The sequence below is a fragment of the Dipodomys spectabilis genome, unplaced genomic scaffold (assembly GCF_019054845.1).
Source record: "Dipodomys spectabilis isolate Male_0828 unplaced genomic scaffold, ASM1905484v1 ptg000147l, whole genome shotgun sequence".
In the NCBI taxonomy this organism is placed as follows: domain Eukaryota; kingdom Metazoa; phylum Chordata; class Mammalia; order Rodentia; family Heteromyidae; genus Dipodomys; species Dipodomys spectabilis.
In genome coordinates, this window is record NW_024870824.1 from 9991261 (window position 1) to 10015511 (window position 24251).

At 38.5% G+C, this 24251-nt stretch overlaps 1 protein-coding gene across 4 annotated transcripts in view; it reads left to right on the forward strand.

The window, feature by feature from the left end:
- Arhgap26 (Rho GTPase activating protein 26) overlaps positions 1-24251 on the forward strand; it is a 459434-nt gene that overhangs the window by 284462 nt on the left and 150721 nt on the right. For all 4 annotated transcript variants that reach the window (XM_042692003.1, XM_042692006.1, XM_042692004.1 and 1 more), the window contains exons 15-17: positions 4281-4368; positions 6205-6263; positions 7784-7889. In XM_042692003.1, coding sequence (XP_042547937.1) covers positions 4281-4368; positions 6205-6263; positions 7784-7889 — 253 coding nt within the window. The remainder of the gene's footprint in view (positions 1-4280; positions 4369-6204; positions 6264-7783; positions 7890-24251) is intronic.

The following is a 24251-nucleotide window of genomic DNA, read 5'->3' on the forward strand; positions in this document are numbered from 1 at the left end:
TCTACTTCTCTTCATTTTAGTATTAGAATGCCTAGCTACAGAAATAAGACAAGATGCAAATATAAAGGGGATCCAAATAGGGAAAGCTGAAGTAAAGCTCTCCTTCTTTGCAGATGACATGATCTTGTATGTAAAGAATCCCACTGACGCCACTCCCAAATTACTTGAGCTGATTCAAAACTTTGGCAAAGTAGCAGGGTATAAAATTAACCCTCAAAAATCAATGGCTTTTCTGTATGCCAACAATGAGAAAAGTGTGGCTGAAATCAGGAAAGTAACTCCATTTGTAATAGCCCCACAAAAAATAAAATACCTAGGAATTAACTAAAGAAGTGAAAGGCCTCTACCATGAAAACTTTAAAAATCAGAAAAAGGAAATAAAAACAGAACTTAGGAAGGGGCAAAACCTTCCATGCTCCTGGATTGGAAGGATCAACATCATGAAAATGGCAATACTTTCCAAGACTATAAATTCAATGTGATACCTATTAATATTCCAACCTTATTCTTCAATGAAATAGAAGAAGCAATCCAAAAATACATATGGAACAATAAATGACCCTGAGTAGCAAAAACGATCCTTAACAGAAAGAATAGTTCCGGAGGAATGTCAATACTAAATTTCAAACTCTATTACAAAGCCATAGTAATCAAAACAGCTTGGTACTGGCACAAGAACAGACCTGAGGACCAATGGAATAGAATTGAAAATCCAGAAATGAACCCACAGACCTATAGCCACCTAATCTTTGATAAGGGAGCTAAAAAAAGTAGAATGGAAGAAAGCCTCTTCAGCAAATGGTGTTGGCAAAATTGATTAAATACCTGTAGAAACTAAAGTTAGATCCTTATATGTCACCCTGTACCAGAATCAACTCCAAATGGATCAAAGACCTCAAAGTCAAAGCAGACTCCCAGAAAACATTACAGGAAGGAATAGGAGAAACCCTAGGTCTCCTTGGCACAGACCAAAATTTTCTCAATGGAGAACCAGAACACACAACAAATCAAAAGCTGGACAAATGGGATTGCATGAGGCTGCAGAGCTTCTGCATGGCAAAGGACATAGCTAGCAAGATCAATAGAAGCCCACGGATTGGGAGATTTTTACTAGCCATACAACGGATAAGGGTCTCATATCTAAAATATATTTGGAACTGGAAAAATTAAATCATCCAACAACAAATTCTCAAACAATTGCCTGATAAATAAGTGGGCTATCAGCACAGTTTTAAACTAAATCAGTCAGGATTGGTACAGTGTGACCTTTCTGAGACCAACCTATCGCAGCACTTCTTCTGGTCTATCTCCTAGTTTTCCTTTTTTTTTCTTTCTTTTTTAATCAACAAAATAATAGAAAAGAAAAGAAAGGGATATTAATTCAGGGCCTCATGGCACTGTACCACAGTCCTGTTCACGTCTACTTTAGTTCATTTTCCAGACAGCATCTCTTGTTTTTGTCCAGATGTATCTCCTGCATAGGTAATATTACAGGCACATGCCACCATGCCTAGCTCTCTCCTAGTTTTCTGAATTCAGTCATGAGTGGGTGGAAGAGGTGATCCTTTTTGCCCATCACCTGCTTGATGCTTTTTTGTAAACCCAAACCTTGTTTGGAAAGACAGTTGGGCAGTTTCTGAAAGTACTTACTATAGAATCTACTCCTCAAAAAGTCCTAAGGACTTTTATACAGTCCTGCTTGTTGGTACGGTATTTACCCAAGAGATGAGAATGTTGTCCTCAGAGAGATCTCTGTGAAATATTTGTTTGGGTTTAAGTCTCCAATAGTCAAGGGATTTGGTGAAAAGAAATACCCTGAGCCCTACAGAAAAGTTGTTGATGACAGCAACACATTCAGATGCTACCAGGAAGTTTCTGTAAATGAGGGGAGCACAGGAAGGAGGTATGGAAATTGGCAGCACTTTCTGGAAATGGGGTGGCTTGAAAGCCTGTATTCAATTTGGATATTAAATGAATTAAAATGGATGTGCTCAAGTTAGGAGCCTTGCCTCATCAGTGCTATAAAAAGCCCTTTAGCCGGACTGTAATTTGACTCCCTGTAATGTTACGCAATATTCCTATGGTTACAGAGACGAATAAGTGGAAGCTAATCATTAGTTTGCTAAATGTGGTTCAGGGAACAGTTCACAGCTCCCAGACCTGCCAACTGCTGCTGGTTTTGCTTCATGTTCAATCTTCTTGGGTAGAAGTAGGATTATTCCTCAGAAAAATGTACAGTAACATTTGTCTTGCATCCAGAAATCATGCAGTGTGGCAGCTCTCCATGCATACTGTGATGGGAAAGGGAAAAGGTCACACAAAACACAACTTTTAGAGGCATAGGCTTCTGCAGGAAGAAACCATTCTCAAGTTTGGGATGATACAAAAAAAAAAAAAAAGAAAAAAAAGAGAAGCTCCAGAAGTTTTGGATATTAGGAAAACCATATTTTCAAACATTTTAAAAGAAATTTGCTGTGATAGAACTCTTTGAGATCTACCATTCTGTGGCTTCAGAAATAAATCGTGATAGACAATTTGCCCCATGAAAGTTAGAATGCGTTTGTGATTTTAACTAGACATCCCTATCCTACATTACTGTGAAATTTGGGAAATTATGTAACCACTCAATCACAATAAAAATTTTGAAAAGAAAGAAATCATGCGTCCTTCCTAGTTTGTTTCATGTGACAAGGTGGGCTTTATTATTGCCCAAGCTCACCTGTAAAACATCATACAACTGCTTTGCCTTCAGGAGGCTCATGTTGAAGTTGAGGACCTTTTTTGTCTCACCAGGAAGTAAATGTCAAGTGAACATGCAGTCAGAGGCTACATCCTTAATCCATTCATGACGTTCTGGCCTCCTCCTGCTGAATGACAACCTTAGGGGAGAAAGAAGGGTACTGATTCACTTCCATCATTAAAAAGGCCTAGCTAGACACAAGAGCTGAAACCATATTTGGACTTATTCTCAAAATCCATATGGTAGAATCTGGTAGTTACATAACCTTACAAGTAAAAGCCCACAAAGAGCTGTCGGTCTCCTGGAAAAGTCCTAAGTTTGTGGTGGTTGGACTGGCTGAGGTGTTGGGTCATCCCTGAAGCCATTGCCAGAGATGATACCTTTGAATCTTTGCTCTGTCAGCCCTGAATCTCCTTTGTCTCCCTGGAAGGAACAAGGAAAGGGTAGTTCCACAACTAAGGAGGAGGCAGAACACAGGAAGAAAAGAGGATTGGGAACCATTGGACAAATCCTGGCCTTTCAGCAATCTGTCTTACTCTCCCATCAACACACAGAAACTGTACTTGTCTCTCACCAGTTTCTGACCCACCTCACCAGCGACAGGGTGAGGTTCTGCTGACCTATCAAGCCATTCACAATTCTCAAACTCTGCCACTTCTTCTGAACTGCCCATGTGTTGCTCAGGGCGACTATAAGCATTCTTTGTTGCTTCTCTGATAATATACTTAACATGCACATGTGGATATGTGTTTAAAATTCCATGCAAGAAAAGAAAGAAAAAATGATCAGGAAGAAATGATGAGTTATGTTAGTGGCTCATTGCACATCTAGGCTTAAGGCAGTTTCAAATTTATGTGAAAGAAATGGGATCAAATCATGTACAGTTTAGAAAGAATAAAAAGTTCCACTGCTTAAACCCAGCCACTAATTTAATTTTAGAGCATTTCCTTTCAACTTTTGTTAATATGGGTTTCTCACAATTTTCTTATCATTTTTTACTTGACATTATGTAATACACATTTTTCATGCTACACAGCATCATAAGAATGGCAACACAGTATTCCATTAGGAAGACATACTGTAATTCACTGAGCCACTCTTCTGTGGTCAAACATATAGGTTGTCTCCTTTCTCTGCCCATCCCCTTCACTGTTATAAAGAGTAGCATATGCTGAATATTTCTAGGATATGTAACTTTTCTCATGTTTTCTTTTTCTGAGGAGAGATTGTGAGAAATAGGATTACCAGTTCAGAGGGTATAAACATTTTTAAGACTTGATGATGCATATTGCCAAATTGTTTTTCAAAACTTGCATTTATCTCTGCTGCCTCCAGGAATTTATGAGAGCATCTGTTTCACTGCCTTTTTTTCCAGACATTTGGATTTTTAAACTTTTCCTTGACGTAATAGACAAAAAAAAATCATGTGTCATTTTTGTTTCAGTTTGCATTTCTCCCATTTCTAACAAGGTTGAATGTTTTTATGTGTGCTTGTTATATTTCATGCTCTGATTTACACATTGTCTTTTCTTTATTTTAGACCCTAAAACAGCTTCAGAAACTGAAACCGATATCTGTGCCGAATGGGAGATAAAAACCATCACTAGTGCTCTGAAGACCTATCTAAGGTAGGGACTTTCCACTTGGAGGGCATTATGCCAGCTAGTTCTCATGTAGTTAGGAAGAAGTTTTATTTGCAGCTTCCTGAGAGCTGTTAAGTGGGTGTTTGCAATGTAAAAGGAGCTTCTGTGTCCTTGCATTTAGTTTAGCTGGTCAACTTGAGTGCATATCTTCCCTGGTTGATGAATTGTCATTGTACAGGGGTGCCATGGGTGATTTGGAAAGCTTTGATCTCAGTGAGAAATATTTATCATAGTTAACCTCAAACAGAACCTAAAATGTGATCTTCTCCCTAAATAATCTGTTAAGAAGCCGTTTATCACATTCTGTTGAGACTTCATGCCTATGTGCCTTGTATATTGTAATGATTTTGTGTTTTGTAAGAATACATCGCTTGCAGTATATATACACAGTGAAATTCTAAGCATCCATCAGAAAGAATGGCATTGCCCCATTGATAAGGAAATGGAAGACTTGGAAAATAAATCATATTATGTGAAGTAAGCTAGACCCAAAGAAACATAGTCTCCATGTTTTCCCTCATTTGTAATAATTAGTATATTTCTAGGATAGTTCTAGCAGAGTATCACAATAGCTCAATAGCTATGTACATATGACCATATAAAATGATGCTAATCAAAATGAACTCCAAGATATGGGGGGAAAAAGACTACATTGCTTACATTGGTCCTTAAAATTGTGAATATGGCTGTAGTAGAACTCCTGTTTAGATTAGGAAATTTTACCTTGCTGGAGAGACAATTTTCCATATATATATATACATATAATATATATGTATATACACACATTCATAGTTGCTACATCTCTTCTCTTCCCTCGTGTTACTGACTTGCCACCCACATCTCAGTTTCATGTATACACTGAAACTTCTGTTAGACTGGAAGAGCAGCAGTACTGTACTTTGTACTGTAGTTATACAGGGAAGTGGTATATAATCTTAAACAGAAAGGAAAACTGTAATTGTGAATCATGTAAGCCTTTGTCTAAGTTTTGTAAAGATTTACTTTGCTGGAAAGCAGAGGAAGAAGGCCACAGGAAACAAATTGGTAGTTTAGGCTAATTGGGACACTGGAACCAGGAGTGTAATGCAAGGGATGATGAAGACTTGGATTAAGGAATCTGATAGCACAGCAATAAACTATATACAGTGTATTGAGTTTATTATTTGAACTATTTGAAAATAAAACCCTCACATCTGTACTTAAACATACCCAGAGGATAAAAATTGCATAAAACATGCCGAGTGTTAGGGGTTCTAGTCCTTCAGCACTCAGGAGCAAAGCACCTACAGAAGTTTTTCCCAATGTACTGATTGCAATAACAGGTTGCTGGAAAGATGAGAGTTTAAGCCCAGGTGTTGTAAATGTGTAGTTTCTCATATACATCCTCAGATGCTCTTGATGATTGATGAGTCATTGACAGAAAAGGGAATCTTTTAGTTTGTGTCAGACTTTTTGCATTAACAGCTATCCAGTGACTATGAAATGTAGTTATAGCCATTTCTTTAAAAGAGAGAAAACAAGGTCTGAATATATTGGCACATACCTGGAATTCCAGCTGTTTGGGAGGCATAGATTGGGAGGGTTTCATTTGAGGCTGTCTTAAGCAAAAGTTAGAAAGATCTGATATCAGTGAACATACCAGATATAGTGACATATGCCTAAATATTTTTAGTTAAAATTAAAGTTGAAATTGTGTTTATTTCTCTGTGATCTTGGTCTTTGAGAAATACAATGCCATCTGACAGTCTTCAGTCTACTGTTCACCAAGAATCTGATTGTTTCATTATTGCAGTGACTAATCTATATATCTTTTTATTCCAGAATGCTTCCAGGGCCACTCATGATGTACCAGTTTCAAAGAAGTTTCATCAAAGCAGCAAGTAAGTCATCATTATATCAGAGTTTTAAGAGGGAGGAAAATACAGTTTTCTATTTCAAAGAATATTTGGCATCCATATATATTATACATAATATATATAATGTATAATATATTTTATGTGTAATATATCTCCCATCATATTGTGCATGTAAAGTACACATGCTCCTCACACTGATTCAGAATAAAAATAAAACTGAATCAGAATGTGTAAAGACTTTGCTACTACATTGAATTTACAGTGGAATAAAAACACTTAAGTATTTTTCTTTGTGGAGGGAGGGGAGTGGTGGGAAGAAGAGAGAGGAGAGAAAAGCAAGCTTATCTTTCTAGTTTTGATTATTGGAGTTCTAACTTCTTGGGGTTTTTCCATCCTTTGAGTTGCATTTCACACAATGAATCACATTGCACATTTTCCTAAATTGAGCATTGGAAGTGTTTCCCTGAATACAACACCATTTATATAACTTCACAGTCGTCTTTCCATCATGTCTTCCATTTACAGCTTCTGATCATTCTTCAACTACATCATCCAGGCCCTAGCATCATATTACTGGTATTAAACTACATAGGGATTAGTTGCAAGCCACCCTAAGTAGACTGGCATCTGTCTACGTGGGGTAGCCTCAGGAAAGGGGCAGTTATATTCTCTATCAGATTGCAATCTGGCATGAATCTTTGTGATATTATTATGCCCAGACTTCAGGGTTTGTTTACTCTGGTCGCTCCTACTGGCCTAATTTAGTAGTACCTAATGTTCTGGTGGCCTTATCTCCTCATAGTTGTTCCTTTAAAACAGGGAAGAGGAAGACATGGAGAAAGCTGGGAGTGAAGATGGTGTTTATGTGATTTCTTTCTCTAAGAAATTCCAGCCCCCTAGCAACCATTCTGTAATTAAAGCTCACATCAGTCCTATAAATAGGTGTGATGTGTACCAGCAATCTATTTCCCAGAAAAATGAGGCCACTTACCCAAGTTCCACTAAGAGAACATAACAAACCATCATATAGAATATGGGATGGCAGAAAGAATTATTTTTTTCTGCCATTGCTTTCTGTAGGCTGCTTATAATACTTAACTGGAGAGTATTGGGCATTTCCTTTAATTTCTTCGATGTTGTCTTGTCTTGACACATTATTTTGATATTAGACACCCTTGCAATGTTGTTCACATAAGATTTGTTTATCACTTTACAAGTGCATGAAGTTCCTTCCTTCTTTGAAATGAAGGCCACCCTCTAGGGAGCCAGTTTCTCTGGGTGTGTAGTTGACTGGCTTCATTTTATTGTGTCATCACTTTGGCCTGGATTTTTGGACAGTTATTTTGATGAACCCTGTTACACAAAGCATCATTAAAGGACCTTCCAGATCTTGTTGGGCTGGTCATACTGCATGCATGCAAAATGAGATTATATATTTTTAAGAAATCTTCAGTCTCGTAATTCCAAACTTTGGTTTCCCTTGGTTTTGTCTTGTAAAGTGACTTAGCTTTGGCTCTCATGTCACCTTCTTTCTTTCTTCACAGAGCTGGAGAATCAAGAGACTCGTGTCTCTGAAATACATAGCCTTGTTCATCGGCTCCCAGAGAAAAATCGGCAGATGTTACAATTGCTCATGAACCACTTGGCAAAGTATGTTTATGACCCATTGCTGACCCTTTTCTACTTCGCAGTTCTTATCTTTGTAGTAAAGCTGGTGTCAGTTTTGTTTTACCACTATTGCATCAGGTAGGCTGAAGGCTTAGGAAAGAAATGTGTGAAATGTTAACTGCAGAGGAGAACAGCAGCAAAGGCCAGATAGCCTTCACTGGGGAGGCTGGTGAAGTACCAGTGCTACCATGCTACTAAGCAATGTTCACTGGGGAAATTTACCCATAGGATGAAGGGCACATTCTAGGTCATCAGAGAATTTCAGGCCTTACATATTCTTCTTATAATCAGAGACCAATAAGAATATGTTGTTGGTTTATGGAACTTGGATATGGAGCTAGGAGTCCTAGATTCTAAGGGTATGTGTCTGTCTGTCTGTCTGTCTGTGTCTCTGTATATGTGTGTGCTTGAACTCAGGATCTTTTGCATTAAGGCTAGCACTGTACCACCTCAGTTATACCTTCAGCTTTTTGTTGCTTTAGGTATTAGGTGATTTTTTCCCCCTCCCCAGATAGAGTCTTGAGTGTTTTCCCAGCTAGTCTCAGACTGATCCTTCTTTAGATACTTCCCTCATAGCTGGGATCACCATGCCCGTCTTGTTCTTTGAGATAGGGTCTCACCAAGTTTTTGCTAGTGCTGGTCTCAAATGGAAATTTTCTTAAGTAGCTAGAAGTAAAGGTGTGAGCCACTGCATCTGGCTTCGAACTTATTCTTAGTAAGCCAATTAACCACCTTCGGACAAACCACTGAACCTCCCATTCCTTAAGTTTCTTTATTTGCCAAGGGTGCTTAATAGATTCTCTTCAAGGTCACAGATTTTTAAAGTACCTGTGATAAAGACGTTGAAGAAGTATAGAGAATAAAGGATTATTTTTGGCAAATGCGCACTTTCCTTGTGAGATAATCAAAGCATTTAAAGAGGTCTAGATTTTCCTGCTGGGAGTTTTTTTCTGTTGGAATGGTTTTGAATTTCTCTGTATTTACTGTTGCCTGATTCTTTTTCAAATAGCCTGACTATTTACTTTGCTGTGTCAATCATTTTGTGTGTGTTATGTTCTGAACTTTGACTGATTTAGATAGAACCTTTTTAATTGCAAACAGGAACAAAATATGGAATGAGTATGTAAGAATTAACCTAAATTATTACAGTTGTAGATTCTACTGAACTGATTGTTTTATGAATTTAGCTTTTTCAGTGTTTAATTCATGCCACTGAGTCAGTCCTTTGGGATTAGTTGATATTCATCTAAGGGAAATTGAGAAGAAATGAGAGTGTGCCTTATATATGTAAGAAACAACTGAGCATAAGTCAAGGATTTTTCACTATTTATTGAAGATTTTTTGTTATACTATATTGTATCTGCATATTCAGAAAAAATTAAGAAGTATAGCAAAAAAAAAAAAAAAGACCATTTGTACTGGATTGCCCAAAACATGTCAGAGACTCCTAATGGGGTGTGTTTAAAATAATAAGAACTCGGCTTTAAAAAGCAGCTCCAGATGCGGTGGTATGGCAGTGTGGTCTGTTCCACCCAACCCAGAGACAGGCATTTGTTAAACTATAAAGCTAGTTCCTATCTTAGTTACTAAACTTTGCACACTTGAAGGGCAGGCACCAAAATAGAGGCGATTCCAGGTGTATACTCCAGCCACTTATATGTGGGAAGCTTATGACTGCTTCATGACCACTGGATCTTTAGGGGCCTTGAGGCTTGCTGGGAGCAATTGGAGGAGACAGGTTAGGAGCTAACTGAAAGCAGTAGGTCTTTTCAGGCTGTACAATTGGACTGAGAGCTTAATTGGACTGAGAGAGAGCAAAAGCAAATGACATTTCCGGCAGAGCCAGTACTCAGTTTTTCCCATTTGTAAATTGCCATGTGGATTTTAGGACTCTTTAAAGAAGAAGAAATGGAAAAGATGAAAATATAACAACATGAACCCTTAAAGTAGACCTTCAACAGTTGAACATTTTCATCTCCTGGTAGACGGTTTGTTTGTTTCTTCTTTTTCACCCTTTCCTTCCCTAGTCCCATTAAGATCTGTCCATCCTCATTCCTAAAGTATAGCATAACTAGAATATGCAAGTTACAGCTTGGATCCTATCTGCCTTCTAACCAGTTTAATCAGTTTTGTTGCTGAAGTTATTTATTCCATATTCTTAACTTTTGCTACTTGAGAATGATTTTCTTTAGTTTTAAGAATTTCTTCTTACTCTTTTTATAGTGCCAATACTGGTGTTTGAACTCGGGACTTCATGTTTTTGCTCATGACTGGTATTCGACCATTTGAGCCATACCTTGAGTCCAGCTTTTTTGCTGATGAGTAAAATAGACTCTGCTAATCTTTTCTGTCGAGACTAGCCTTGAACCATGATTTTCCATGACTTAGCCTGCTGAGTAGCTAGGATTTCAGGCATTGAGCCACTAGCACCCACAGTTATAACATTTTTTATGTCATCACTAAGATCTACATACAGATGAGCTCTCATGCTTTAATGTGGGGTAGACAGAGTTGATGTTGGAAAACACAGACTCCAGTTCTTACACTGCTATGTCCTTGATCCTGCAGAGCCTCTCTGTTGGAAATGTCCTCTAGGAGGGAAATTAGTATAAGGGAGCCCTGCTAAATCTAGTACAGTGTTTATCTAGTTCTCAATAAATTCTTTGCCACCCAGAGGAATTCTAAGATTCCACTTAAACTATATTCTTACAGTACTGTCCTTATTTTAAAATCCAGCAGTAAGGCAAAGTTAACTTGGGACAAGAGCTTGGTGTAATTGCAGTTTTCTCAGGTTCAGACTTATCCTAGGATCCGCCTGAGCTATTGTTCCTTTGGGCCACTTGCTTAATGGTCAGCTTCCTTCCTAAGTTTTGGTTTCAGGGTCAGTTCTGTTGGAAACTCCAGTGTTTACTTCTCTCATTACCTACTGTTTGCTGAATATATCTCAGGCTTCTGGTTCAAAAGCAAGATGCTCTGTATTGTGTATTTTTTTAAATTCTTTTGAAGCATTTTCCAAAATGGATTTCCCTTAGCTGTAGAGGGAGAATGAAAGCATTTTGTATTTACTCTTAAGAAAAAAATGTATCGGGGTGGGGGAGGTGGGCGGGGGGAAAGACTTGAAGGGAAAGGATACAAACTCCTAACCTCTGAAGTAAATGATTGCCAGGATACATCCAAGTCTCAGACATTCTGGGTTAGTTTTAGACCTCAGAGAGTACACAAAAATTAATAAGGAACCATGAACATATTTTTGTTGTTCCAGTGTAAATTGACTACAATAATTAGATGTTTTCTATTTAGGTCTGGGAATCTAGTATGCAGTCTGGTGTCATGTGCCCCAAGCACATTTCCTGGGACGCTGGTTTACACTGGCATTTCTGGGCTATACTCTGAGTCTACAAGGTAGATGCTGGGCCTAGGAACCTGCATTTATGGTTTGTTTCCTAGATAACTATGATACAGTCTTTAAGAAGTACTGGCTTACAGAATGGGCCATATGCAAGGATTTTCTAGGAAAGAGAAATGATATTAAAGGAATACAGATTAGGATTTATGAGGATATTAGTAATAGGAAAAAGAAGCTTAAGGCTTTGAGTTCAAAAGATTTTATTGTCATGATTAAATTGGCCAGAAACCTGGTTTGATTTCTCAAGATCTTGCAATTGTCTTCATATCAGCTTGAGCTTCCAGCACATAATTGTTTGAAAACCATACATGAAGTATTTTTAATTGTGAAGGAAAGCATACACAGTCAGTTTGGGATCTTTATGCAAATTATTTTATGTATTTGAGCCTGTTTTCTGAGTGACCTACTAATAGTTTGATATTGTATCTTCATCAGATGGGCAGGCAGGGGATGGGAGAGGTAGAAAGGTGAGAGGGGCTAACCGGAACAAGAAAGAAAACTCCCAATCTTATAATTATAGGAGTAATAAGAGTAGATGAGTAATAAAGACTAATTTCATGGTAGTTTCCTAATGTTTACATATTATGATGACTCCTAGTATGTTGTATATCCCCACACATACCATTTGTAGTGGCTCATTGTAACTTTATTACAGTGTTTATGCTATGTGGGAAGATTTCAAAGGACTCTCCATACATAAGGAGTGGCTATTAAAAATACCTTTTCACGGCTGTTTTTCTCAAAACATTCATTGAGCAATAAATCTTTGCCTCATTCCTTTTTCCTGACAATTTTCCTTTGTTACCTGGGTATTGTTTGAGAGGGAGAAACTCATCTTGCCTCTTCAAGATAGTGTAATATTATTCAGTATGCTTTGAGCTGTATGAAATGGAAAATTCTAATTCAAAATGGCTTAAGGAAATCTATTTTGTCATCATACAAAATCATTTTGGAGAGTTGGTTTATTTTGTGGCTCATGAAGAACTCAGGTTATTTCCATGTTCCTACTCAACCAGCCTCTTTGTGCTGGCTAGCTTCTCTCAGGATCATATGATGTTACATCATGTCCTTGCACAACCAGTGCATGTCAGAAGAGGCAGAAGAAGCCTTGTTTCTTCTTTGGTTCTTTTTAAGAGCTATGATGATACTTTCCCAGCTATTTTCTTCTACTTTCCATCACATCTCATTGCTTCAAAGTAATCACGAGCAAGGACAATGGGACCTTCAACAATTATGTCATATGAAGCAAGATTTACCTGAGCTACTTATGGGGGCATAGACACCTGAATAAAAGTAGACCTTCCTATAATTATCTGTTCCAACTAGTCTGGGTAAAATAATATTCAGTAGGGAGTCTTAAGTTTATTCATTGAATCATCTTGCATGATGTGCTACCTCAAGACATATGAACTAGGGGCATGGTTTAAGTAGAGATCCTGCTTCGCAAGTTTGAGGTTCTGAGTTCGAGCTCTAGTAATATTAAAATAACTTTTGAAAAGGATATAGTTATGGCTCAAGTTGTAGTTCCTGTTTAGCAAATGCAAGGGGAAAAAAAGGGGACATATTAAATCAAGAGGAATAAATTATAAAATTGGGGCGGAGGAGGGTTAGGGAAGAAGTAAGATAGATTAGAAAAGAAAGCAAGCAAAGAAAGCAAAATTTGTTTTAGTCTCACTGCCTCTTCCCTATTCATTGTTATTGTTTTTTTTTATTACCCAATTATATAATGTTTATTTCAATCACCTATTACATGCAGTAATTTTTCAAAAAAAATAAAATTCAGTTGATTCTATTAGGTCATGAAAGAAAATTATTGGACAAATGAAAGGCACACATTAGATCTTCCTCAAAATATATAGACTCCAGTGGCAGACATTATCAAGCATTGAACGTCTAATGACTTGGCTATTTTTTTTTATTCTGATGAGTGAAATCTAAGTATTTCTAGACATTTCTAAAAATAAAGATGATGTATTCATATTTTCTTCAATGAAGGAAAGAGTGATCAAAATAAAAGGAATTGGGTATTATATACTAATTGGCATTAACTCTTATAGATACTCTAATATACCTTTTTCTTCTGAGACTGGAAGATAAGAGTTACTACCTTAGTGATGAGCTATTAAACACATACAAGGATCAACTAATTTCCTTGTCATTTTTACTAGTTCAAACAAATTAGCTATGGTACTTCATAAAACATATTTCATGCAAATAATACTTTTGATGTAATAGACGCTCCTCTGAGCCAATATGGCTGTCATCTTTAAGCCAAACACCCTGGCTCCCAAACTTTTATTCTGTCTTGTAACCTCTGGATACTTTCAATGCAAAATTGCCTGGCTGCTGGGCCCCAAAGCCATTGGTGGTGTGTCCTGCCCATGGAATCATGTGACACTTTCTCCATCTCCATTTGTCTTATCCCCTGCTGATACCTACCCTAAATTGGTACTTCTGATAATTTTATCTGTCCCTTGAATCCATCTATTTCTCTCTGTCTCCACCACTAAGTCCCTTGTCTAAACTGCCATGTCTCTCACACTTCCCCCAAAGCCTCCTCTTCAGTTGCACTGGCTAGTGGCATTCTGTTTCTCCTCCAGTCCACAGTGTACAGGCCCTGTCGCCAGGGGACTTTGAAAACAGTCTCATTATGTGATTCCCTTGCTTTTTAAAAAAGAAAACAAAACTTCAAAGGCAGCTTCCCTATTGCTGTTATGATAAAACGCTGGGTAAGACCTCCCAGGACTGGTTCTATGAACCAACCCCTTTAAGAACATGTATGATCATTAGTGTCCCCCCTACAGTGTGGCCTAGAGTAGCTCCTCAGGAATATTTGTTGAGCTGAAGCATGAACAATCTCATGAATAAACTCTTGACTATTGCCCAAACATCTCCTTTTTCCAGTTCATTTTCTTGTTTCCGGATGGCTGCTCTCAGCCCCTGCCTGCCAAAGGTTCACTTATTCTAGTTTCAGCTCTCATTCCTCAGCTTACAAGAATCCTTCCTGTTTCATGTGACCTGTTGCTTCCTGAGTTCCCAGAGCCTTTGCTATTCCTCACTTTTTGCCTATATCGCTTTCCACCTGTGAGGCACTTAGGTTTGCCAGGTGGATCTCTCATTCCTTCTAGATCAAAATCTCCCAGGGATGGGACTTCTATCTCCCTTGTTTCTTACCTATAAGGTGTAAACACATCTCTAGTTGAGCAGTGCAGGTGTGTTCTATTTTGTGATATTACCCCTAAAATATTTCTCTTTTAAAAATCTGAACGTTTATAAAAGGGGTGATTTTGCTTGAAAAATTCAGATATCCTTGCTAACAATTGTCTGGAATTGAGTGCATAGGAGCCACACTGTGCCCAGCATGTGCCCTCTCCACTTACCATGGTTTTCCACTGTCCTTTTTGTCCCTTTTGCTTCCCATCCACCAAGCTATGATATCGGCATTTGAGTTTTAACCCCCACCCTACCTATCTGCTTATCCCCTAAAGAATTACACACTATTTGTTGAATAAACAGAAGTGGGCTGGGTGGGTTTCTTTCCTGACTGGTTCTTTTGACTTTTCCCTCTTTTCATTGGAGGTTATCATTTTTGATAGGATGGTTCCTGGAAGAAGCAGGAGGTACTGTTTCCAGGCCTATTTATGCTTAAAGGGCAGGGAAAAAAAAATTTTTTTTTTTTAAAGACTAAGAATGAGATTCTCAAATGACCTTCTTAAGCTATTTTTGGCAAAGCCAAAGGAAAATCTATTTAAAGGGATATTGCAAAGAGGACACCACACATTTTAAAGCAAACAGGCAACTTAGCACTTTAAATTAATGGAAATGCAAAAGAAGAAATCAGAGCTCAGTCCTTGCTTAGCCTTCCTGCCAGACCTCTCTTAACTTTCAGCACAAGAATTTTTCTGGTCTGTGGTTTTCTAGACTTAAGGGTTAGGAGAAAGAAAGATGCAAATTCAGTCTAAACTTTCTTTTGCTTAAAAAAAATCATCTGAATTTCTGAATTCAAGGAACTGCATCTTTCCTAACCCATGGACCGCCTGTTCTCTAGGGGAAATGCCTGACTTCAAGCTGTTAGTCCTCTGCTGTCTCTGAGCTTCTTTGATTTGGGCCTCTTGTTTGTTTTGAGTTGTTTCACTTCTGTTTGGATTTCTTTTTCAATGACTTTCCTGTTTTCATATTGCACTCTTCCTCTTTTGAACTCAAGGAGTCACCCATGGTGTTCCCTCTGACATTCTAGAAGGAAGACACTATTCTTTTCCCTTCTTAATTGTTGCCCCTGTTTATTTTTTTATTTTTATTTTTTATAAAAGTGAGAGTATTAACAAACTGAATGTGCCTTATTTCCTTCTTTGCAAAGCCAGGATTTCTCATGTGTTGGCTCTGAGAGCAGAGTCATTAAATTAAATGTCTCTCTTCAGGGACACTGGCATCATCTTTTGCTGAACCCTCTTTGCATTGTACAAGAAGTGTTATCTGTGATACTTCTTTTCTCACCAGTTCTTCACAATTGTAAATCAAATGCCAGGCAGGACTTCAGATATCTGTGATTCAGGTCAGGACTGAGAGTACAGTGGTTAAGGGAGAACATTCTGGGTCCACACTGTCAGATTTTTTTTTAACCTTGTCTCTCCTGTAACTTTGTTTCAATTTCTACCCCATTTCATAAGTCTTACCTGGGGGTTTGCTAAGCAAATGTCACTGAGCTACACCCTCATCCCGAATTCTCTTCTTTATGCCCAGATTTCTTTATCTGGAAAAAGAGGTGATAATACTTACATCAGAAAAATTTTAATTAGCGCACTATTTTTTTCTTGCTTCTCCTGCCTTTATGTCAGCTACTACTCTGGCCTTTTTAGCTAACTTTGTACAAGTATAAGCTAATAACATATAACCTCTTGATCCATCACAAGCCCCAAACCCTAACTCAGAAAGGCATGGCACAAAAAGCATCCACATACCTGTAGCGTGAATACCAGGGATGGTAAAATACCAGAAAGAGAAAACTGAGGCCCAATGGGAATTAAAGCTCCTTTTAAGATAGGTCACAGAGATTAAGCAAGGTTTGGTTTTTCACCCCACATGGTGACTTGCTTCTCTACCCAGTTCCTCCCTAGTAGTGTCATTTAAGCCTGTATTTACTTCAGTCTCATCCTTCTGGGAAACTTAAAGTAAGACAATACAGTACCTGTCCTCTTAGAATTTTGAGAATTTATATCCATAGAAATAAAGCTCTAGAAGAATGTCAAGCATTCAGTATACCCTCTGTAAGTGTTTGCTCTTGCAATCTGCTTGAGAAATTGGGAGAAAGAAGAGAGAAAATTGTGGAACTGTTCCTTAAGGTGAGGGAAGATGGAGCAGCGATTGAAGCAATGAAACTAAAACAAGTCATTGTCACTGACTGGACTGGACTTCATTCATAATTATGCTATTGATAAGCAAAACTTCTTGGGCTAGATGCTGAAAATATAACTCCTCCGCTGAATGGATTTCTGTATGTTCTTGTGTTCATGTTTGCTTTGCATGTGTTTTCTTGGCAGTTTATGTGTGTTTGGCTTAAAGGGCTGAGCATCTCATCTTTCCTAGCAAAAGATGAGCCACACAGTGCCAGCTGGGAGAAGGAGCTATTCCTGTCTGGTTTCAGGTCCCACTTTATACCTATCCTCCTCACACTTCCTGGTGAGGATTCAGGGCTCTCAACGGTTCAGTCCCTTCAAATAAGAGCAAACTGAGTGTGGCTGACTTCCTACTAGAGAGTGGCTCTTCCTGCCCCTCCCTGTTCCCCTTCTGCTTCTTGGTGTTGTAAGGCTGATTTAATCTCCAAGGCAGCTGTCTTTGCTGCAGTTTAATAACTCTTAATTTCCTGCAGGGGGGGGGGCATGTTATATCATAAAGACATCTTAGTCTGCATGGAAATTAGTCTGGAAATTTCCACTTACCTTGGGAATCTTTGAAATGTTTCTTTTTGTGGGAGACTTTCCTTCTGTTTGACTCGTTTTGCGGCCCTCTCAGATGCCTTCCTCGATCAAACATAACCATTCACTGTGAAAACCATCTTCACTGTCACTCTAATTTGTCCTTGATTTCCATTTTGAGTTGCTAAACTCTTAACCCACACTATCACTATAGGAGAGTTATGTATTGAAAGAGGATCAGACACATCCATCCCAAGGGACCATGCAGAGGCAGGCAGGCACAGGAGAAAGATTATTATAAGGTTTATTAGAGGAGCCATATTTCCCCCAAGAGGGAACATATGGCCTCTGTAACCATCCAGGTAGCAGGAGGGTCTGAGGGAGTTCAGGTGGGTCTGGGAGGAGAGAGGGAGGGGCCAGCTATATGGAGGAAACTTCAGGAGTTCCCTGGGCAGGAGACCCAGGGCTGGGTGGAGCTGAGGACCAAAGGTGAGCATAATACTAACATGTATATGTTCAACTTCATTCTGTCTTGGTGTAGATACTTTTCCCCTTTTTTACTTTAACTCATCCAAGAGTTGGAATAAGTGTTCAGTGCTTTACCATATATATAAGAATATTTTTCTTTAAGCATCTTAACATCCTGATTGGTGCTTCTAATCTGCTATTGTATAAACATATAGTATGAAACATTTTTCTTGATTGTGTTTAGTAAGTGGTAGAGAAATTCAAAATATTTGATCTTATTGATATGTTGCAAGGAGGTCGTCCTGTGAACTTGAAGGGACATAGTATTGGTTAGAATAAAATACCTAGTTTCATAAAGTCAGAACTCCAAGGAGATAATGGGTACCCCAGACTTTAAAAAAGGAGTTGCTATATTAGTGTTTTGCTTGTGAGAAACAATATTAACTTAATTTAAAAAAATAGAAAATTTATTGAAAGATTTCAGAGTAAAGATTTCCAAAAATAAAGTTGAACCATCAGACATTGCAGAGCTATGTTCAGGGTTTTCGGGGCGCTTGGCATCCTTCTACATTTTCTTGGGCAATTGCTTCTTCCTAGTTTATCATCTCAGATCTTGCTTCCTATTACAGTGAGAAAACAGAAGAGAACTTCTCTAAGCTTCTACCATCATATCTATACCCCTGTTTATGTTTCTACCATCCTTTCCATGAAGGAAAGGAATGAATGGCCAATGTTCCTTCCTAAAGGCAGGTCTTCTTTTCCTCTCCTGGAGCTCTAGCAAATCAATTTCAGGTACATCCACTTACTTCCCCTATGCTGTTATTCTATATCATCAACTTTCTGTCTCTGATATTATTAAAACATACTATCCCTTGAAAACCAAGAAAATAACTATAAAGAACCTGTCCAAGCTCTGCCTGCCCTTCTAGATACCACTTCATTTCTCTGTGCCCGTCTCCTTAGAACTTTCTGAATAGTTGTCTCTACTTGCCATTCCCAGTCCTCTTTTCTGTTCATTATCTCTTGAACCTACTCAGGCTTTTCTTCTCACTACTTCACTAAAAGTCCTCATGCCAGTGTTGCTCATGATTTCACGTTGTTAAATCAACTTTAGACGTCTCTTCCCATGATTGTTCTGAAGGACTTAACACAGTCTCTCCTGTCTTGAAATGTCCTCCATTCAGCTTGAAATGTCCTTCATTCAGCTTCTGGGAGATTGTACCTACTTGGGTTTCCTACTGTCCCCTTTACTGCTGTGGCCACAACTCAGGCTTTCAGTCCTAAGACTTAAGACCCAAATTTCCTCCCTTCTGCTCTTTTCCTAGCTAGTAAGGCCTCCCTCAATTCAAATATTGCAACTGCCCCCTCCATATTCCTTACCCATCAATGTTGCTTCCCTCCCCCCCCCCCCCCCATAGCACATGTCACCACCAACTATACTATATATTTATCTTACTTCATTACTTGTCATTGCATTCTCCCTGAACTGGAGTTCAGTAAGTTTGCGATATTTGTCTGCTCTGAAATAATATATCATTTGTGCCTAAGATAGTCTTTTTTTTTTTTTTTGCATGAAGTAGGCACTCATTGATCATTTCTTGAATATATGAATGAGAGTGGAAAAATTTCAGGGAACTCATTGGTGATCCCTTGGAGTACTGACTTTGCAAGTCATGCCTCTAGCCTCTTCTGTTTTCCTGCGACTTGACTGCAAGTAACATTCATAGTACACAGGGATGTAATAGCCATTGTAACACCCATTGCTATTGAAGGTAGTATGAGATTCTTTGTGCACATTCTTGTAGGACCATATGTAATAAGAGAAAGGAAGCCATCTGAAAACTTCCCAGGAAAAAAAATTACTCAAAGGATGCTAGGCATGTAAAAATATCAGGTATTCACAAGATTGGTGTTTGTTAAAGTACATTCCTTTGCTGTAGAGAAGCCCTCTTTCACGTTAGAAGTTTCAGGCCTTGGCATAAATATTAAAAGTGCTTGTGAAACTCTTATCATGAATCATTTTGTAGGATATAGGAGCATCATAATAACAGATACAAGCACAGCATTCACATATTTCTCTTACTCTTTGTTGCACAGCCTAGCTCCCCAGAATACTTTGTTTTTTTTTTTTTTAAGAGTTAGCATTTCATGAAGGCCTAGCCTTCCTTTGTCTGCGTGTATTATCTTTGAGCAGTTGTACAAAGAGGTTTCTGTCAGTTTATGAGTACAATGCATCTTGGTCAATGTCTACCCTTTTATAATTCTCTACCATCTCTCCCAACCCCACCTATCCCCTCCATTTCCCTAGTTCTACTTCATATCTCTATCTCTATCTATCTATCTATCTATCTATCTATCTATCTATCTATCTATCTATCTATCTATCTATCTACTAATTGTTATTACATCCTTCTTTACTGTGTATCTGCACTGTACCTGAATGCAGGATGTATCATGAAAGCAGATTTGAAGTGAAGGTATTAGTTCAGTTAAGTCCCCAGAACTTGGCATGCTTATGTTTTCTTAAGATGGGGTTGCCCGTGGCTAGACATTCAGGTTTTCTCATTTTCTATATTGCCATTTTGTACTTTAAAATTGTACTTCTGAATGGAACTATTTCCATGCCATATAGCTCTGAGCTTCCCTTCCTAAATGGTTGCCTGACCTACAATGCCATCCTTCCCAGCTCTAGTCAGATGATTAATAAACAAAGACCAGTGAAAAAACTGTAACTTGCCTCTTCCTTGTCATAGCATTAGTGTATTGTGATTCTTGACATAAATAGGTACATCCAAAATTGTTTTAATTATGGTTAAATCTGGTCTGACTCAATTGAAACTTCCAGTAAACCTTATATAAATGTCTGAATGTTTTCTGCCTCTTCAGACGCTCCTTTTGGGGGATGGGGAGAGGGCAGAAACTAAATTACTAATAAATTAGTTAAATTCCTAATAAACTAGTAAAGGATACAAAATTATGTCTTACTTTAAAGGAAAGTTCCAAGTGAGATACTTTCAGCAGTAAAAATCACATGTTGGTTGCTGTAAATCATGTGCATCTCTGATAAAGAACTGACTTGAGATTATGAAATGGTACCACTTAGCCAGCAGCATCATTCATTTCAGCACTTGATTAGGGATAAGACCTAGCTTAGCCAACTTGCTAGTTATTTATTTCTATGAGAGAGAGTGTTTATGTAACATATTGGTCTAACAGGTAGATGTTCTCATCCTGTATTTTTTACTCATTTTATGTACAACCCTAAGCTAGTTTATCAGGCCTACAGTTTCATCAGCTATAAAAAGAAAGGAATGATTTGTTTGTTTTTGCTAGTACTGGGGCTTGAACTCAGGGACTGGGTACTGTCCCTTAAGATTTTTGTCCATGACAAAAAACTACTTGAGCCACAGTTCTACTACCAGTTTTAGAGATGAGAATCTCAAGGACTATCCTACCTGGGCTGGCTTTGAACCTTGATCCTCAGATCTCACTCTCCTAAATATTAAGATAACAGGCATGAGCTACTGGAGCCTGGCTCTGTTTTTGTTTGTAATTTAAAAATATGTGCACACATGCATGCACGCATGCACGTGCGCGTGCACACACACACACACACACACACACACACACACACACACACTAAAGTCAAGGAAGACAGTCTACAAAGTAGCCACTGATATTCTAATTTGGGTTTTCTTCTCTTGGCTTCTTTATTTTTGAATTTTTGTGTAAAATAACCATGTGTGTTATTTAAAAAGTTATAATTATTTTTAATGAGAGGAGTAGACTTAGACTCTGAGCCCCTTTTAACTTGAGAGACATGTATGACTTTATGCAGCAGGATTGGGTGGGACAGGGACAGGACAGGACAGGACAATCTCTGGCTATTCTAAGACAGAATCATTTTTGTCTGCTTTTGCCTCTGTCTTTTGTCGGCTTCTCTGCCCATTTGCATCTTTTCTAGGGAGTGGACAGCCGAGACAAAGAGCATACATTTTAGCAGTGCCAAAAATGGTAAAATATTATAACATGGAAAAGTTTTGTGTTTGGTTTTCATCTTAGCTAGTTTTTCATCTTAATATATTTTACTGATTTCCTGAGACATTAATTAGATGTGAACTTTATCTTTGCATAGAACTAGTTTTAAAGAAAAGACAAAAAAACCTACATGAAACTACATGACTTCTTCCTTCTGTTTCTGCCTTATTTCTATCTATTAATTTACCAGTCCTGTAATAATATGCAGGCTCTTCATCTACCCTAGACCTTTCTTCTTTTTCTTCAACTCTCTCTTAGCTTATATGCTACCCTACCTTTCTGTATTTACCTTTCCATCCTCAACTGTTAGAGAAGGGGTTGGTATACTATACTACTAGTTTTTGAACAATCCACATGCTAAGAATAGCTTTTTGACATTTTTAAATAATTGAAAAAATCCAAAGAACAGTTATATATCATGACACATGAAAATTATATGAAATTCAGATTTTTAGTGTTTTTACTAGAACAGAGTGTCTCTGGTTTATTTTCCCATTATCTATGGTACCCATTGAGGTACAGTAGCTGATTGAAAAGTTGAAAGTGGAAGCATTCTGGCCTGCAAGACTAAATATTTACCATCTAGCTCCTAAGGGAAAACACCTGCCAGAACTCTTGTGCAAAAGACTCTTTTTGGGGGGGTGGCTGGGAAGGTGGCTCAGTGGTAGAGCGCTTGCCTTGCATGCCTGAGGCCCCGGGTTCGATTCCTCAGCACCACATAAGCAAAAATTAAAAAAAGCCGGAAGTGGCACTGTGGCTCAAGTGGTAGAGTGCTAGCCTTGAGCTGAAGAGCTGAGGGACAGCCCCCAGGCCATGACTGGACCCCCCCAAAAAAAACCAAAACTCTTTTTTTCATTGGAAGCCTTGGGATAAGATCTGCCCAGATGTACTTATTGACAAGTTATAATATTCACAATTTATGTGAATGACAGATACACAATGGTATACATAAAAATGAACACCATTCCCTGTTAAGAGGAAAGAACTTATAGCTCAGAAAAGAGCATGCATGTCCACAAGTAAGCTACAGGGCTGTGCTGGGTGCCAGGGCCTACGAGTGAATTATAGGCTATGAGGACTTGGGCCTTGAGGTCCTGTCTACTGTAGAAGGCAGGAAGGAGAAAGGTTAGTAGATAGTGGCTAACCAAGCCTGGGTGGCCTGAAGCTACATTCTTCCCATGTTGGTTACTATTTTGTGTGTGTGTGTGTGTGTGTGTGTGTGTGTGTGTGTGTGTGTGTGTGTGTGGTTTGTGGGGGCTTGAACTCTGGGCCTGGGCTCTATCCCTCAGCTATTCAGCTCAAGGTGAGCACTTGAGCCACAGTGCCATTTCTGGTTTTCTGGTGGTTAATTGGAGATGAATCTCATGGACTTTCTTGCCTGGGCTGGCTTTGAACTGCGATCCTCAGATTCCAGCCTCCTGAGTAGCTAGGATTACAAGTGTAAGCCACTGGTGCCTGGCTGTTAGTTAGTTTTATAGCACTAGAATTGTTCTGGTTGTTATCAAGAATATTATTTTTAATAAGTGTGCTATTAGAGTTTCAGTTGCACATAATTATTGTTCTTTTATTAGCTCAACATGCTACAGAGCAACATAAGAAAATTTATATACAGTGATTGTAATTTATTATCAAAAAAGAGTCACTAATTGACTATTTCTGTGTAAGAACAAATAGACTTTTAAATTAAAATTGCAATTTTTATTTGCTTTGAGTTATTAAAAAAAATATTTTCCAGGACAGGTACTGGTGGCTCTCATGTGTGTGTGTGTGTGTGTGTGTGTGTGTGTGTGTGTGTGTGTATGTGTGTGTGATACACATACAGAGACATAAACATATAACAGACATTTTTATTTTGGAGTAATAGCTAGATAGAGTATAACTAATGCCCCAGGCAATGCTCTAAGTTCTTTTAATGCATGAAGTATGTGGGAGCCTGAACTGGAAAAGCTGGAAGCTGGTTAGGTTTGATAGGCTGTAGGGGTCAACGTGGAGGTTGGTAGACTACGTTGCAGGCCAAGAATTAGAACAGCTTGGCTAAAGGCCTAAGGAAGAAAAAGAACCAAGGAACTGAAAAGGTTACAACTCTTTATAAAACTCATAGGGCTAATGTTGAGCCACCCAGAGAGATCTGACAAACACCTAGCAGCTAGCCTTCTCATCGGCCAGGCCTGGGCCTTGACAGGTCTCATTTATCTGAAAATGTAAAAGCTCGTAAATTTTGCCATCAGCCTCCATAAAATAGCCTATTGACTTCCCAGGGGCCAAGCAGAAGCAGATACAATTCTCAAAGGGCTTACTTCTCCTGGATATATGGTGCTACTTTCTCTTACTTACTAAAGTGATAAGGCCCCGCCAGTATATTTGTAGAAAGTGTCTTTAGAGAATCAGTTTGAAAGTTCTGAGCGGTATTGTCAAAGAGAGTCTCATCTCAGTATTTCAGAGGCTGAGGCAGAAGGATTTTGAGTTCGAATCCAGTCTAGGCTACATAGAGAGATACTGAAACAAAAAACAAACAAGGAG